Source organism: Chrysemys picta, chromosome 1 (assembly GCF_011386835.1).
Source record: "Chrysemys picta bellii isolate R12L10 chromosome 1, ASM1138683v2, whole genome shotgun sequence".
NCBI lineage: Eukaryota > Metazoa > Chordata > Testudines > Emydidae > Chrysemys > Chrysemys picta.
Window position 1 is genome coordinate 220,895,242 of NC_088791.1, and position 18,882 is coordinate 220,914,123.

Sequence of the window (18,882 nt, forward strand, 5' to 3'; positions counted from 1 at the left end):
ATAAGCCCTTTTAAAACAGTGTTTGATTTCAGTTGGTTGATGCTAAAAAGGGTGGGATGGGATGGATAAACCCACACTGGAGATAAGGGCACAGGAACAACTTGCCCTGGGAAGACCCATCCTGACAGGTCTGCTGGGCATGCTCCAGTTGGAGGAGGGAATTAAAAGGTGGCCTCTTTAGCACAGCAGCGTGGTGGGTGGAGAGAGGAAGATCTATGCTCATTGTTACAGAGGTTCTACAGTGGGAGGGCATTCATGGAAGGGGAGGGGATGTCTGCTGCATGGAGCTGGAACTCCCTAGCCTATTGAGACCCATGGACCAGATTGTCAGGGACAACACAAGCCATGGCATGCTCCTAGGGGGGACAGAGACCCAGGGGACAGGATTACCCACACTGCAGGTAGTGGACACCTGCCTTGTGGTGCTCACAAGCAGCGGCGGATTCATGATTTTGCCTCTCTTAGCACCTGAAATAATTGCTGCCACAGCCCCATATGAACTTTAGTTTTTTTTACAAATTTGTATGAACTAAAATGAATCTAAATATCATTAAAATAGTTGAACATTTACAAGATTTATTATAAATAAAATTACAAGTACAGCAGACCCTCGCTTGAATGCGCGTTTGTATAGCGCGATTTCACTTATAGCGTGGGACCACGCATGGATCCAAAACTGAAAACCGCTTAATTTCTTCCTTCCGATCATATTATTAACATTTAGGATTCTCGCGAGTATGTTTACTAAATGGTGTCGTGCCGTCATTGGTGGTTTCAATACGCGCTATGATTGGTAGAATCACGGCATCACTGATGCCATGATTACAAAAATGCTGCTATTATAAATTTGCTGCTCCTGCAAATTTGCCTTCCTAGGCCTAGGCGATAATATGCCGCTGCTCACAAGTCAGAAGCCCGTGGAGTGGGAGGACTCGGGTTCCCCCCATCCCCATACCACTCAGTGGGGCTGCCATCACAGACTCTCACTGCTAGGCAGGGAGGCTTGCCCTGCTCACAGTCCCATAATACTTCACAGGAAATCATTGAAAAAATTAAGATCATGTTTACAAAAGCAGGACAAACATTTCATAGCCTTGCCCGATGATTCCCTCATATCAGTTGTTCACATAAACTGTAGAGTCAGTGGAAAGCCCAAACCTGAATCTTGCTGTCTTGCATATATTCCTGGGCTTTAGGGCAGAGATTTGTTTATAGGGAAATCAAACTTGAGAATACAGGACTCACATGTCACAAAGAAGGACAATATATAATAAGATACTAGTGTTCTGTCAGATAACTTAGACATCAGTGACAGATCATCTTTTGGTCTTTTTGTTTTTTGGGGTTTTTTGTGTGTAACATTTGACATTCCTTTTTCATGTAAGTATAAACTTTTAAAGATGAACGTAGATATTTATAAATTAGAGGAAATACACAAGGATTATTTCCAGCAGCAATATCTGTGACTCAGAAACCTTACTCAACACAAGTGTACTTTTCACATATTTTATTAGCAATGAATACACACATAAAATACATGATTTCACTTGGAAACTTGTTTCCATCCATTTAAGGAAAAGACTGCTTCCCTCTGTCCTTACTGTAGAGCAGATTTTAGATCTACATATTAAAATGTAAGAAATTTGTACAGGCTAACAAAATCAGATATTCTTTCCTCCATGCTCATGTTAATTGCCATCAATTTAGTGGCAAAGAAGTATGTGAATGGAGGAGAAAATGGATGTCAGATTGTCTAGATATGTAAACTACAGACTTCACATTTTTATGCTGTGAACCCACCAAAAATATTACTTCACTTGAAAAATACATTGTGCCTGATTTCTTCACTGCCTTGCACCTTTGTATAGTCATTTATACCAGTGCAAAGTGAGTACAATGTGGTGGTAAAAATCAGAATAGTACAGTGTGATTGGGTGGACTTGGCCCAGAGGCCCCCTGCTGGAGGCCTCAGGATCCTGTCACACCCGTCCCAGGAAAGAAGCAGTGGAAGAGGTCCTCCAAGTGGGCTAGAGTGGCTGCAGAGGGAAGCAACCAATCAGAGAGGCTGCAGGGAGCAGCTAATGAGGGCCCAGGAGGGCCATATAAAAAGGAGCTTCAGTGCCAGAGAAAGGCAGTTCCTTGCTGTAGCCAAAGGAGTTCAAATGGTGCTCCGAGTTGGCTAAAGGGAACTGCAGTATCACAGACAGCTCACTGCTGGTACGGACCAGGGGAGCAAGGAAGAACTCCTGGCTGGCTGCTGGGTCTGAACTTAGAAGACCCCTGAGCTAAGGCATCGGTAAAGGCTGGGGCTGCAGGGAAGTGGCCCAGGGAACTGAAAGCAGTTAATTAAAAGGACAGGGTGGTGTGTGGCTGGGAACTGGAGTAATGGGTGGGCCTGGATCCCCCCCTTAGGCCACTAGGTGAAGTGGCTTACAACTGGACAGCAATAAGCCCCCAGAAGGAGATCTGAAAAGCTAAGAGGCCCAGCAGGAGAGTTGGAGCCAGAGCAGATCAAGAGGGTGAAACCATTGCCTCCAGGGAGGAAGCCCTGGGGGTACGGCCCAATATCAGGGCTGGGACTATTTAAAAAAAAACTGTGGACACAGACCAGACCAGAAGGGGTGCCATGCCACTATATAGGGTTTGACACCCTTTTTACAGAGGTATAAATGACTACACAAGAGGTAACAGTGAAGAATCAGGACAATTGAATCTCCTAAAAACACTTAAAACATAAATATTACAGTTTGAGATAAAATGTTATATTGTTAATAATCACTGTTAGTAATCACACTTGAGGCACTTAGGGGAGAAAAGTTGTTCTCGGGTCACGTAAATGTCATTAGAGGTAATAAAGTTCTCTTAAATACTGCTTTGTGCTCCTTTGAAGTGAACAAAGTGGAATATAAGACATAAGGACATAATTAAAAAGGAATTTCATGTAAACAAAGCATACATACTGTAGAAAAGCAAGACAAATAGCGCTATACATTATAAACCCTTACCTTGAATTATAGAATAAAGTAGTGCTAGACTCAAAGCAAGTATTAGCATATCTGATAGAAAAATGTGTGCTTAAAAGGATTTTGCACACTTTGTGCATGTCAGTTTGCATTATTGCATTAAGTTCAAGACATTTTCCAGATTTATTTCCATCTGTCATGATGTAACAAAATACAGTACTAGTAAGGCAAATATTAAAATAGGAATAGAAATAACAAGCTCAGATATCCATTATCAAGTGATCTTTAGGGCACAAGCCTGAAACCAAAGTTACAGTGTCCACTCCAATTTCTCCAGTTTTGCCCTTCCCACGTTCTGATTCAAAAATGATCTGACATAAGAAAGGAAAAGCATTAATTATGAGGAGGTAGCAAATGTGAAGATTTAACCACTGTTAAAGAGGAAACAAAGTTATTTAACTAGATTGAGATGCTGTATCAACTGAAAGTTGTATTCTTATCACTATCCAGGAAGATTTACCTACTTAAATCCTTGATCTTTTTATAACTCTTATAATATCTGAACTAGAGCTAGATTGATTGTCCTCTATGCTAATCTACAATAATAAATTGATTCTCATAATGGAATTTACTATTGTTATAGTACAAACAAAATGCTGTCTCTCTCAAAAAACTAAGAATACATTATAATAAAGTAACAAATATATATGTTGCTGATATGTGATGTTTGTGTGTATTCCTTTCTTTGGGGACATTACAATTGTGAGTTTGCCCTCTATTTGTATGTTTGGTTATTGAGTGCAATATTTATTTTAGATATTTCTTTGTGCTTATCTACACGGTATTTAGGCCCAGATCCTCAAAATATATTTAGGCTCCTAGCTTCTACTGAAATAGTTCCATTGAAATCAATTGAAGTTAAAAGCCTAAATACCATTCAGGATCTGGGTCTTAGTATTTTAGGGCCTGACAGTGCACAAGGGCCTTAAAGTGGCCACGGATGAAATGTATGTCCTCATTAAAGCCCTTTACACTTCCAAAGCTGTGTAAAGGGACTTTGACCTAAATGAGAATCTGACCATGAAGTGTCAAGAGGAAACCTTAATTATACCCGTTGCAATTCTTGGAGCAGGTTCTGGCCCCTGCTTGGCTTAACTGGCTACCTGTGGATTCTCCTTTTTTTTTTTCTTTTCTTTTTTTAAATAAGGGAATCCCAAGGTGGTGAGGGCTGGCAAAATAGTTTTACACCATCCATCTCCTGTCCATATTGGGACTGGCATGTATTCTGGTGATCCACAGCTGCCAGAATAACCCCTTGGAGATATGGGGTTTGGGCTGCTCTAACTAATTCCCAGGACCATCCCGTTGCCTCACCAGCTCCAGGAACTAGGAGTTGCAAAGAAGGGATAAACTGACCTTTAAAGTCACATCCCCTCCAGTCTGGCACAGAACACCGCTTATATGGACAGAGAATCTGGCCCCTAGTATATTTGTGTCATATGGAGGAAGCAAGTCTGTGTGTATGCAATATCAGGAGTGGAGGTACCACCACATGTATCATGAACTTAACTAAAGGAGACAAAACTAGTAAGCATGTCAACACACACTAGATACAGGCTCTGGACAAACACTGAGGATTGCATCTGCGTTAGATAGCTTTACCCTCCACCCTTCCCTGATTAAAGGGCATTCATGCAAACACCCAAAACCCAGGGTATCTGATGATGAGGATCATTCTGCACACATGATCAAATTATCGGGAAATGTTGCAAGCAGGACTGAAAGCTCTCATCCTTCACCACCTATGCCATAGTTCAATCTTTAAAAGCAGCTGTGGTGGAGGTAACAAATCATAATCTCTCAGTGCACATATTTATACCTTTTTTTGCACTGAGACATAAATCAGAGGCCACAACTAGTTGTGATCATTAAAGATCTGATGGAACTTTCACAAAAGGATAAGGTTCTTATTCTTAATATCCTGAGCAACTCAGGTAATTAAATTCTCTCTAGTTAAATTGCACATGAAAACAAAGTTTCAAGAGAATATTATTCCTTTCTTTTGTCTCCTAGAAATTATTTGGTAGTGTTGCTAGCATAAAATGGCTCCCATTTTCTAACTTGGGGATGGCTTTTATAGTTGGTAATTGGTATACCTACAAAACGGTCTATAGGATGCTTAAAAATCAGTGAGGATGAAATGTAAGCTATTGTGTTAGTTATTGTAATTGGTTTCTGTCTTTACTTACATTCTTAGTAGTCTCTGCTCCCTGAAGCATTTCTATTTTTCCAGTCCTCCACCTTTCATCTTTTCCTCTGCTCTGCTCCCAGGCAGGAGCACTTATGTGGTTGCCCAGGAATACTCTGAGTTTCCCCACCCTGTCTCCAGCAAGACGATAACTGAAAATCAAACAGTAGCTCCTCTTCGGCTTGAGGTCAGTCAGAAGAAGTTTCAGACGGCCAACGTTCTTTTTGTGCCCCACAAAGGCTGGAACTGCCATATAATATCCATCACCTTGTGAGGGGAAGAAACAGACATCTTTATACATTCTGTTGCGTTTTGTGAAATATTTTTCTTAGTAAATTGAATAACAGTTTGCCAAGACAATAATAAGTGCAAGTTTCATCACTTAAATAACTAAAATCTAGCCTACCAAAAACAGCATAAAATATACTAAGTAGGGAACAATCCTGCACTGCTAGAAGGATGGATTAGATAGCCTAATCTTTTGTCTATACGTACGCCAATTCTTTGAACAAACTTGCATTTTGTTTTCTTATATGTTTCAAGGGAAATAAAGACTCAGCACAGCAATTAATCTCGCTCTGTTTTGTAAACAGTCTGAAACATCCAAAATTTGTTTTGAGTGACACTACATATTCTCTTTCTTAACATTATTGATTATATTTATTATGGTAATACCTAGAATCAAACAACATTGGAATTTGATTGTGCTAACCACTGTATAGACAGAGTAATTAACAGTCCCTGTCCCAAAATGCTTACAATCTAAATAGATGAGACAGACAAAAAATAGGGAAAAGGGATCGAACACAGGAGCAAAGCAAATAGAGTGATTGATTGTGAGCAAACATCATATTAGTTCCATTGTTTTGGGATGAGGTGTTCCTGGGAGGGAATTTGTAGATGTAAAGGCACAGGAAGGGAGAAGGGTGAGGGGGAAAGAGGAAGGGAAGGAAGGAAGAGGATATGAAGGCCAAGTGGAGAGAGGCTGAGGTGAAGAGACTGTGAGGGGGAGCACAGGAGATAGCTGGACCAAATGGCCAATCAGTACAAGGAAGAGAATGTCCAGAGTGAAAATTGTGGTGTGTGACAGGGAATTAAACCCCCGAGATGGCTTGGGTCAGCTGACACGGGCTCATGAGGCTGGGGCTGAAAGGCTGTAAAACTGCCATGTAGACATTTGGGCTCTGGCTGGAGCCTGAGCTCAGGGACCGGTGAGGGGGGAGGGTCCCAGAGCCTGGGTTCTAGCCTGAGCCCAAACAGCTACGTAGCAATTTTACAGCCCCCAGCCTGAGTGCCCAAGTCATCTGACCCAAGTCAGTCGTGGCTGTGGCATGGGTCTTTTATTTCAGAGTAGACATACCCAAAGTGGCCTGCCCTGCGCCTTTAAGAGCCAAGAGGCCCTGGGGCTAGCCAGCCATGCACAATTAGCCTTATCCTGAGCTGGGTGTAGGGCTTAAAAAGGGAGGAAGCCGAGCAGGCAGGGACTGGCTGTGGAAGTGAACAGTTGAGCTTGGTTGTGGCTGAAGAGCCAAGCCACAGGACAGGAGCTAATTCCTGTGGTGGGCCCAGAACAAGGGAACAGGATCCAGGGAGGCAGTCCTGGGCCCAGTGTTCAGAAGGAACAGGGAGCTGAAGAGGAGCCCAAAAGGGATGAGAGGCTCAAGCCTAGAGAGCGGTGAAAAATGTTGGGTGATGTTTAATCTTGTTTGGAGTTTTGGAGTTCTACGGAGGGGCCGTGGGATAAGCCCTGGGACCTACTGCTCTGCAAAAGGAGAGTGAAATTCTGTTTGATTTGGAAGGGCTTTGCTGTCAGACCAGAGAAGCCAGGCAAAGGGACTTTGAAGAGGCCAGTTGAGAGAAGCCAGCCTGGGGCCTATCCAGTTACAGCTGCACTTGCATACCCTAGAAGGGGACTGACCTGACCGGAGGGCTGGTCACAGAAGCCCCAGACAGAGACAGGCCATTGTGAGAGAGAAGAGGCGACCAACAGGCAGAGCCACCAAGGGGAAAGCCCAGCAACACCATAATCTAGCCATATGCACTGGCAAGACCTTTCTGTGTCCGTGGGGTTTGCTCTGGGGCAGGACCCTATAACATGGAGCAATAGGACAGCAACAGTGTGAGCTGGTCCCTGTTGCGATACCTTCTGCAATATTTTTTGTATCTTAACAAGAATATATCTAATCACTTTAGGTAATGTCTTTAGCCATGCTTTTTGTTATCTGAATACAAGAACAGTAATCACATGTAGCACTCACGGAATGTTTTGTGATGTTTTACCAGGGTCTGGAATAATATTTGTTATACGTTATATGGTTTTGAATAGTACCTTACCATCATCTCTCTGTCAGGAGTGGAATACCTGTACTCTTGGCTATCTTAACTTGTAGTGTTTGGCAATTCTGAACTGTTACCACAGTCACTTGTCTTCAATAATACATGACTATAAACTTGAAATTAAGGGGAGATGTGTGGTTAAGTTCCTAGCTGTCTGTCGAAAGTCTCAACTGACATCTCTAATACCTTGTCTCTCTTACTACTTTATTTAAAGTCAGTTGTGCTGAAATAGGTTGTGGAGCATCCATTGCCCCAAAATAGATTAAAACAACTTCCCACCCATCCAAAAAACCCTCTTCTATTTTTTTTAAATATTTTTTACATTTCCCTCCTCCCCCCAAACCTAAAACACTGATTGGAATTCCAACACCTGATTACAGCCAGTTTCTTATTTTTGGATTAGAAACTCATAGGCGTCAACTCCATGGGTGCTCCGGGGCTGGAGCACCAATGGGGAAAAAATAGTGGGTGCTCAGCATCTACCAGCCACCTGCCGATCAGCTGTTTGGTTGGCCCCGCTGAGCAGCTCCTCTCCTTTTCCCCCCGTGCCCCCTGCCCACCGCCAGTCAGCTCTTCAGCAGTGGGTGGGAGGCACAGGAGCAGGGCGTGCTGAGGTGAAGGAGCGGGGTCAGAAAGGGGCGGGTACTTAGGGGAGGGGTGAAGTTGGGGGAAGAAGAGGCAGCGCAAAGGGGGGGCCTTGGGGCAATAGACAGAATGGGGGTGGGGACTTGGGGAAGAGCAGGAATGGAGCTCCCCTGAGGAAAGCTGAAAGTTGGTGCATGTGTAGAAACTATAAATTTATCTTAGCAACAATATATATTTTAAATACCATTATCTCGATCAGCAGGATTCCAGTCAAAGTCATCGTCAGTATCTTGTTTCCAGTTACAAATCCCTTGACTGAAGCTGCAATCAACTGAAAAATTTGAAAAACATCATTTGAGGAAAAAGAGAAAAAAAGCAATCCCCTATATTATGATGTGACTCTGTTATGAAGTTATGTTTGAACAATTAATAATAAAATTATCCCAAATCTGCATTCAAATAGCATTGACCTAGATTAAACCCAATAAAGGTATAGCATTGAGATCAATGAAACAATTCCTACCTTAACTCTTAATATCATCTGTGGTGTTTAGTTACTGCAAGAGTCTCCCACCAGCACATGATTTCATGCTGTTTTTTGTTCACAGGTGGCCTGCTGGTTTCCTAGTGCAGTTTAAAGTGTTAGTTTTGAGCTGGAAAGCCTTGAATGACCTGGGACCTGCCATTTTGAGAAACTACCTCTCTCGTTATAGGATACTGCTGCAGTTTTGATCAGCTCCTTCCATTTAAAAGAGAGCCATGACATCCTCTGTGAAGGGCCCTTGAGTTTGTAACTCATTCCCCACGCACCACTTGGTTTGAAACAGCATTAATCTATTGACTTTTAGGGCATACCAAAACGACCATATTGTTTGTCACAACATAGACTTTCTAATTCTGTTTTTGTAATTTGTACAAATTAGAAGAAATGAAATAAAAACTGCACTGTCCAGTGCAGTAAACAAGCACAATGGGCCAGATTCAGAATGGTGTATCAGCCATTCCTCTGAGTTTACTAGCTTTTGTGGCTTTAAACCAAACCATTCCAATTCTTTTAATGTACTTTATTATGGGGCTGAGAGAGAGGATTCAGAAGACATTATCTCTGGTGCCTATCATTACTGTAAATGCCCATTTTCACATGATTACAGCTTTCTGGAAAAAAATATTATTCTTTGGGCTGAAATGTCTCATGCTTGTTCTCAGACAAAAAGTATGATGGGTTTTTGTTTGTTATTTTTAAGATTTGGTAAAATGTCACTGGGTCAGTTTTTACTCAAATCCTACCCTTGAAAGACACTCAAACTTCAGCTAGCCCCAAATTCTCATCCCACTGCCCAGCCTAAGTAACTGTGTTGAGTGCTCAATAGCTCCACAGGAGACCTTTCCCCCAGCTACACAGCATGGCCTGTGGCAGCACTGAGTATGTAGTTGCCCCCCTGCAACCCATCTAGCCCACCACATGGGTTTGGGCTTTCTCCACACCTCTCAGCATCAGGACCTTCCGAGTGTGCCCCACATGATGTTTGTAATTGATAGTTGGTTTCACTTTCCTCAGGAGTGCTGAACAGGTGAAAATCAGGTGGTCAAATCACACATGATCAGTTTACTACATGAACAGAGTGGGTCCTGTTGACCCTTGGTCCCTCCCATCTTTTTCTATGTTCTGCCTACTGCAAAGTTGCAGTGCCATGCATTATAAGTCCTAGCAACTACTGGTGTTCTTTGCAGCCACAAGCTTGGTTTGAAACAGGAGAGGTAGGGGAATAAAGGGTGCCATGAAAACACACACTGCACAAGAAAATCAATATTGTAGCAAAGAATAATCATTTACCTTCCTGCTCTGGTTTTGATACTGGAACTTTTCTCTGTGCCAGGACAGGACCAAAGGCAGCTGCTTCTTTAACCTTAGGAACTAATAAAAAAAACTTGTCAGTGCCAAATAATTTACAGGGAGCAGAGAATTAAACTGTTTCAGCATATCAGTTACCATCATATAGATTTCATGATGTAATATGTTTACCAGCAACACTACCAAACCCACACACCTAGCCACCAGTTATATACCAACTTTAAACTTTAAAAAAACAACAACAAACTTTTAATGTTGACCAAGCTATCAAACGAAATGCATTTAAACTGCAAACTACCACCACCTTATATTTTACCCTGGAGCTGAAAGAGCAACAGAGTCAAGTATCCATGAACATTTTTTTGACGTAATGATCAGACCCCTCTTGCCGCAATGTTTAGCCCCGTGATTAAAGCACATAAGCTGTGGGATACAGCAAAGTCAATGACATCATGATTTGGCAGCAAACTGAAAACAGTAGCCATAGAAAACTCAAGATGTTAAAAATTTCACAAAAGCCATAAAACATTGTAGGCTCAGTTGTGCTTTGATTATGCAGTCCTGCATTAGGGTCAGTGGCAAGTGACCACTGACCCTAACCAAAAGAAGGCTGAGGGGGGATATGATTGCTCTCTTAAATATATCAGAGGAATAAATACCAGGGAGGGAGAGCAATTATTTCAGCTCAGTACTAATGTGGACACGAGAACGAATGGATATAAACTGGCCGTGGGGAAGTTTAGGCTTGAAATTAGATGAAGGTTTCTAACCGTCAGAGGGGTGAAATATTGGAACAGCCTTCCGAGGGAAACGGTGGGGGCGAAGGACCTGTCTGGCTTTAAGATTAAGCTAGATAAGTTTATGGAGGGAATGGTTTAATGGGATAACATGATTTTAGTCAAATAAACAGCGTGCCATCGCTAGTAAATAGTATCAATGGCCAATGAGGGTCTGGCTGGAGAATCTTGCCTACATGCTCAGGGTTCTACTGATCGCCATATTTGGGGTCGGGAAGGAATTTTCCTCCAGGGTAGATTGGCAGAGGCTCTGGAGGCTTTTCGCCTTCCTCCGCAGCATGGGGCAGGGGTCGCTAGCTGGAGGATTCTCTGCTACTTGAAGTCTCTAAACCACAGGATTTGGGGACTTCAACAGCAGAGTCAAGGGAAAGGGGTTGGGACGGCTTTGTGGCCTGCATCATGCGGGAGGTCAGACTAGATGATCATAATGGTCCCTTCTGACCTTAAAGTCTATGAGTCTATGAGTCTAAGTGCACTGCCAGAGTAGGAGCTCTAGGAGGCATTGTATCTACAGAGACACCACCTGTTAGAAGATACAGTGCATGCTCCTCTCCAAACCTGGCTGGCTCCGCTGGCTAGTGCAGAGGGAAGGGAGGGCCAAACCCCTGCCTTCTTTGTGATGTCTGGAATCAATGAGCAGGTTTACTGCAGCATTGGAGATAGGCATGTGTTCACTGTTATCCATATCAGTGTTGTTCCATACACTGTCCAACAGGGGGTGCTCAAACAAGTCACGGTGCTTTCCTCAGCATCAGCCCAAGAGATGGAGCCAAATTCCCTTCTACACCGCTCTGGGGAACTGGAAAATAGATTGTTTTCAACTGATTGTCAGCCTGATGTACCGTAAGTATTTTTGGCAATTTGAGATACAGTCTGTTGTTGTTTTGCACTATTTTAAGTGATTACTAGAAAAGGAACAGTGCTATTGTAGAAGACAGGTGGCATGGAGCTCTCTACATAGAAACAGTACAACTACTCACAAATGGCATGATAGAGAATTCAGCTTCCAGTAATGGAGGATATAATAATGCATATATGATAACATTAAGAGCTTGAATGTACAACTTTAAGTGGAAAAAACCTTGAATTATTGCTTATTAACAGTGTTGGCTGGACAGTTCTCTAGGCAGGAGTCCACTAGTCATCCACAGAACACATGCAGTGTAGTGAGGAGAATTTCAGGTTTCCTTCACACTGCCAGATAACAGGAGGTACAGAAATTATAAAATCGCTTATCTTTGCCTCAGGATTATATTGTTCACCTACATTGTAATGTTTTAAAAACTATTTCTTTCCCATGCATAAACATGACATATACACCTCTGACCCGATATAACACGAATTCGGATATAACGCGGTAAAGCAGTGCTCCGGGGGGGCGGGGCTGCGCGCTCCGGCAGATCAAAGCAAGTTCAATATAACGTGGTTTCACCTATAACGCGGTAAGATTTTTTGGCTCCCGAGGACAGCGTTATATCGGGGTAGAGGTGTAATTTAGATCCAAGTATGTACCACTAATCTAGAGCCTGTTTCACCAAAACACTTAAGCATGTACTTGAGTCCCACTGAAATCAAGATAAACCACCTGCTTAAATGAATGGAGCCCCTAGTGCCTTAACCATCTTCTGAATCTCTCTCTTACTGCCAAAATGACAAAAAGATTTTCCTGTACCTAAGTCTGCTTGAGGTTTGTGACAGCTGTTACTAAAAGAACCAATCCCACAATCCTTGTGCACCCATCAGAAAACACACACACATACAAACAGGCCCTAAAGGCAGTTATAGAGGTGCTGAACTGAGCAGAGAAGAGAGACCTTCGAAATGCTATGTGAACTTTGACGGATTGCTAAGAGCTTGTCTTCTCTTGTTGCACTTGCAGCCTTCACCTCACCAAGATCATTGCTTAAATCACTTGGATAATGATCTTACCTCAAGCTAAGACTAATATATATATATTCTGTTTCTTTACTTAGGAACAAGTACATAGAGACTGGGTTTAAGGCCTGCAAAAACATTTTACTGTCATTCCACATATCTGGGCCCAACGTTAGCAAAAGGAGCTGAGACTCTAAGAACACTTGCCAAACTGAAAAAGCAACTTCAGTATGACCTGCTATGGGAAGAGAAAAGTGATTTTACTAAAGACAGGAGCTACCAGAATGATTTGTTTATTGAATACAGTACGCCTTCACTTGGGAGACATACATGCAAGTGTATGCAAAGTGTGCTGCAAATGCTCCAAGTGAAGAACTGTCTCGTAAATACAGTATAACAAGGAGGCAAACTTTGTCTCTGAGCCTATTTTTTGTTTTCGGTGTCAAGTGTTACACTCAGGCTCTCATTCTCCAACTATCAGGTGCCTTCAGGGAATTACAAAAAAGTTTGTGACCTTCAGACATATTAGAGCATGTAAAAAGGAGAAGGACAAAAAGCTGCTTGCAAAACTTTTATACAAATACAAAAGTTCTGCTGACTTACACAGCTATGGTTATGTCAGGAGAATTTATCCTCTAGCTTGTCAGGGTAGGTAGCTATCTCTGGAACCAGAAGAGAAACTGTCATGTTCTGCATATGCCCAAATAAAGGCACATTCTTTCTGAAGTGCCCAGCATGTCCGTTGCTTTTCAGAGTCTTTGCAGACCTCAGGTTAGGTGTTCAATGTTGTTATTGTCCATGACATTTTTTTAAATGCAGCACCAATCTTGTGTAAGGCCCCTGTTCTAACAGGACACCATGGCATTTCACAGATGACAGTATTAGTACATGAAGTACATGAGTTAAGGAGAATTGTGATTTCTGCACAATGGAACAAACAAACAAACAATCAGCACCACTAAGACTTAGGCTAGGTAGAGAATTGTATTTGATCAAAAATAGTAGGAATGATATAATGCAACACTGGAACAACTCAGGAAAACTGCATTCACGGAAACACATTTTTAGCAACTGTTTCAGATAGTAAGAAAACAGTGCAGCCAAAAAAGGGAGATCAAACATTCTGCCATTATAAAAAGGCTTGTACAAAGTGCCACCAAGGGAATTTAGGAATACGGTATGTGGTCAAGCAAATATCAAAAGTCCATCTGAAGAAAATGCCGGGGTTCAGTGCTTAGTGGCAGTGTTGCATATTATAGCGCAAAAGATGCAGGTTTGAGAGCCATCTCGTAAGCCATTCCTTGAGGCAGTGGATTTCTGAGTAGCTGTGTCAGTGGAGGTGACAGGATGGCCCTCTAGAGTGTTGGTGATCACGTTAGCTCACTTTGAGCACATCCTTCATTCCTGTTCCAGCAGGGCCTTGGCACAAACCTTAGAGGCAGCTTGGCTAGACACTGAAGGGTCAATGATCTAAAGATGACAAAAGCAGTGGGGAATTTTCAGGACCCCATCTGGAAAAGCATAGGTTGGACCAAGCTATAGCATGAAAAAGCCAAAAGTAAAAATAAAAAAATAAATAGATAAAATGAGATAGTTCGCTAGAATGTGATATGGAATTGGTGGAACAGTATTTTATAGAATGCTGTACAGAAACAGTACGGACAAGTGAGTCATTACAGAGCAAAAGGCACTCATCCAAAACAAAGATAAGTTTTCCTTTACCTGCACTTGGTTTCACCTCTTTGCATAAGCAACGACTGTACATAAACTTATTTGTAGTACATTTTGTACTCACAGAAGTGTCATTTTGTTTTAAAAATAGGATTTGGTTTATAATTTGAAGGTAGTTCTCTATTTTTCCTCCAGTAATGCATATGTTATCCTTAAAGTTTTAGTCTCCACCCACCTCTGCACACACACATAAATATGATTAAATTTCTTATATCTCATCTATGGTATCACCTCTTAATGAGGCAGCCATCCTGGAAGAACAACTGCATGGCAGAACAGAAGCACTGCCATTTATTTAAGGGAATTTGTAAGGAATGTAGTTTCTTTTATTTATTATTAGTAGTAATATCATAACACATAGGAGCCCCAGTCATGGACCAGGACCCCATTGTACAAGGCTCTGTACAAACACAGAACAAAAAGGTGGTCTCTGCCCCAGGGGTTTTTCCTGGCTGTTACAGCTGTTTGTGCCTTTTCAGGGAATGGTGAAAGCATTCTGAACAGGTAAGCAAATCAGTAGTTGATCGTATCTCAGTGTTGGGGTTAGTGTAATTATAAAATGAACATACAAATCTTTCATCTTGTGAAGCAAATAAATATGTATATTAGTGGTAATTACACACATTTCTAAATAGTCTGACACTATAATACAGGAACCTCTTACAAAACAGTACCTTCACCTACTCTCTTATGTTTGGGTCATATAACAGCTTCAGAAAACACAGTCATTGGCACTATTTTTCTTGCAATTTTCTCCATGAAGCATTTTAAAACAGTAAAAAGCCTTGCAAAAATAAAATAATAAAATTAAGTTCAGCTGCCTAAATCTACAAAGTCGCCTAGAAAATGTTTTAGAAACTCTAGAAAACCTTGAAGAACTGCATCCATATTGTATCACTATGTAAAAGAAATATACTCCATCTAGAGTTGCCAACTGTCTAATCTCACAAACCCAACACCCTTGCCCCACCCCCTTCCCTGCCTCTTCCCCAAGGCCATGCCCCTGCCCCATTCCTTCTCTGAGGCCCTGCCTCCACTCACTCCATCCCTCCTCCCTCCCCCCACCCTCACTCACTTTCACCATACTGGGGCAGGGGATTGGGGTGCAGGAGGGGATGCGGGCTCTGGGCTGGGACTGAGGGGTTTGGAGTGTGGGAGGGGGCTCTGGGCTGAGCCTGGGGCAAGGGGTTAGGGTACAGGAGGGGGTGAGGGGTGTGGACTCTGGGAGGGAGTTTGGATGTGGGAGGGTGCTCAGGGCTGGGGCAGGGGGTTGGGATACAGGCTCCAGCCAGGCGGTGCTTACCTGGGGCAGCTCCCGGAAGCAACCAGCATGTCCAGCTCCTAAGGGAGGGGCCAGGCAGCTCTGCACACTGCCCTGGCACCAGGCACCGCCCCTGCAGCTCCCATTGGCTGAGGTTCCTGGCCAATGGGAGCTGCGGCACCAGCGCTTGGGGCAGAGGCAGCGTGCAGAGATCCCCTGGCCACTCCTGTGCCTAGCAGCCAGAGGGATGTGCCTGTCGCTCTGGGAGCTGCGTGGAGCCAGGGCAGGTAGGGAGCCTGCCTTAGTCCTTCTGCACCACTGACTGGACTTTAGCGGCCTATTAAAATCTCCCGGATTGGCTTCAGTAACCACTGAGAGATCGATTCCGATTCTGGGAGACTCCTGGCCAATCCGGAATGGTTGGCAACCCTACTTCCATCTCTGCTGGCACCATCATGTCCATCTCCCAGATGACTTCATTTGCCAGATGGCTGACATTATGAGGCTTTTATCTAGCTGTGGAGTATCTAAGCATTATTTGCACTTGTAATGGGTCAATTATCAAAGAAGAATAAAACTAGCGGCAAACAACCTGCTTAGTTGAGATGCTTCACTTGTGATTCAGAACATAATAATGTAGAATCTGTGAGAGAAAACGATTGTATTCAATATTGTGAAAAAAAAAAAAAAGGAAACCAAAACCTTCTTAACTTTTGGTGCAAGCAAGTCAAGAGGTCCTGTTATTTTCACAGTATGCTAGGCCATTTTGTGGTTATGTTTTAAACACACTATATTTCCATAAACGGATACGGTTAATGTAGAACATGAGATTCAGCACAAGTTAATAGCACCTCTCTCTATACCTTATTCAGCGTGCAGGATGGACAGTGCTCCTTTAATGGACTGCTGTTCAAAATTCTGTTTTCCCCTCATTGCTCAATCTGTGGCCCAAGCTGTATCTACAGCACAGTATCCAAATCCTGCTCTGAAGGATTTCAGGTCTCAGAAAATGAGGGACAATTAGTGAAGAGTTTATTTTATGTGATTTGCCTAGCATCACATAGGAACTCTGAAGCGGAGGCCGGGATAGAACTCAATTCTCCTGGGCAGCATTCAGCTGCCTTATCTATCAGTCCATCCTTTCTCTTCCTGCAGTCCCCTGCCTCAGTTGCTAAACACCTTCCAACATCTTCAACAAATGAAGCAAGGACCCTTCAGACAACAGCCTCTCTACGGATTCATCCCCAGAGCAGGTCTATCTTGTGCATATTGTGGCATTTCACTTTTGTGTGCTTGACTTTGCAAATTTTAAAATGTTCTTTTAATATTGTTTTAGATGTACAATTTAAAGGGTGGCTATCAAGATTGATAGGCCCTATGTTTGTTGTAAATGGCCTGGGCCATTTTTAATCATTTCAATCTCCATATGGTATTTCTGTTGTATTTCTCTGTTGCTCCTTACAGCTATATTACACAACTGATCCATTATGCATATAAATGATCTACTGTACTTTCACATAAACCAGTGGTTCTCAAACTTATTTGATGCACCTCCTTCTTTGTGTCTGTCTGTAGTAGTTTATGCCCCTCCTCTTCACCACCCAAGTAAATATACCGATAAAAAAAAATCAACATGCAACTCTCATTAAATACTAAAAACAGTAAGGCTTTGATTCAAACAGAGCCAATGATCCATTGTGATAAGAGCGCTCCTCTCCCCTTTCCCCCCAGTGCCTCCTGACCCCACGAAACATCTGATTTGCGGCAGGCAGTAGGTGCTGAGAGGAAGGGGGAGGCACTGATCGGCGGGGCCCACCGGCGGGCAGGAGGTGCTGGGGAGAGGTTCTGGTAGAGGGGCTGCCAGTGGCTGCCGCTCGCCTCCTCACCACCCCCTACCCGCCGCTCTCCTCCTCGCCGTCTGCCTGCCTGCTGATTGCCTCCTCACTCTACTTGCCTGCCCGCCTCACCTCCCTGCCCCCCAAAGCGTGGGCTGCTCTGATTCACTGTACCCAAGGGACAACTCTGCCTACATTGTTTGGGGGCAGTGGAGTAAGGCTTTTGTGAATCCTGATTCTGAGTTTTAGACACCTGAAGAGGCAGTTAGGTGCCTACATTCTTTTGTGAATCTAACCCTTAGGCTCCTAAGTCCCATTAACTTTTACTGAGACTTATGTTCCCAAGTCCCTTAGGCCCTATTGAAAATTTAACCTTATTCTTTAAGATTTTTGATTGTTTATTTGAGGAAATTACTCGCTGGCGTTCCCAAATTAAATGGAATTCTGTCTTCAAGGGATGCAGAAAAAAAACCTGAATAATCTATGTACCAGTTAATGGCACAGGAACACCAAGTAATCTCAGGAAATGATATTCCATCACAATGGCTTTGTCAGTGGAATGACACTGGTGAAAAGCTGGAGTAATGTGGTAGTGAATCAGGCTCAATAATCCTATATTTGATGTATAATATATGATTTTTGAAAATATATATGCAGATTTTTTCAATTTGATCTTTTATTTAAACAGAATACTATTTTAGTTTTGACTTCAGCCTATTCTGTTAGTATTTTCACACTGAGATCAAAGAGACTGTGGCTTTGACTGTGTATTTTGTACGGTAGATAGAGGAAACACTTATGTTAAATACACACTGGGAGTTAAACCAAGAACAAACACATGAGCAAATTATGACCAGAAATATACAACCAAATATGAGCAAAAGTAAATGTTTCCTTGTGTTTGCATTAGAATTTGCTAAGAAAACACATGACAATTACATTTTTTTCTTATGAACCAGTCCTTGGCAGCCATTTTATCAAATTAAATGATACTCGGTGAAGTGTCTGTCCAATAAGCCAGGCAGATAACAATCTGATACAAACCATGAGGTAACATGCAACTTCAAGAGATCATGATATTGCCTGAAAAGAACATTAAGGCTTTGAGAGAAAACAATAGAAGCAAGGAAATTCCATATTTAAAGCAGAAATGTATCCTACTCAAACATACATAGTGAAACAGGAGGAAGTTAAGAACATGTTCTGTAGTGCCAAGGTACTGGAGCTAATTAAACTCCACCTCAAATGAAGAGCAGTGCTTACATATGCCCATGTAGAGCTGGGTGAAAATTTCCAGCTGAAACTTTTTTTTCCCCTTGAAAAAATGCAGATTTGTGTTGATTTTAACAAATTATTTTTGCTGAAATGAGTCTCCCCACCAAACCCACACATCGGAAC

General features: G+C 42.5%; 1 protein-coding gene across 6 annotated transcripts in view; it reads right to left on the bottom strand.

Moving 5' to 3' along the window:
• Positions 1-1,492: 1,492 nt before the first annotated feature.
• The window catches only part of EGFL6 (EGF like domain multiple 6), a 69,877-nt gene continuing 52,487 nt past the window's right edge, over positions 1,493-18,882 (bottom strand). For all 6 annotated transcript variants that reach the window (XM_065580650.1, XM_024108761.3, XM_042840169.2 and 3 more), the window contains 4 exons: positions 9,968-10,048; positions 8,378-8,464; positions 5,213-5,478; positions 1,493-3,334 (listed from right to left, as the gene is read on the bottom strand). In XM_065580650.1, the coding sequence (XP_065436722.1) occupies positions 3,224-3,334; positions 5,213-5,478; positions 8,378-8,464; positions 9,968-10,048 (545 nt within the window). In that variant the 3' untranslated portion in view covers positions 1,493-3,223. The remainder of the gene's footprint in view (positions 3,335-5,212; positions 5,479-8,377; positions 8,465-9,967; positions 10,049-18,882) is intronic.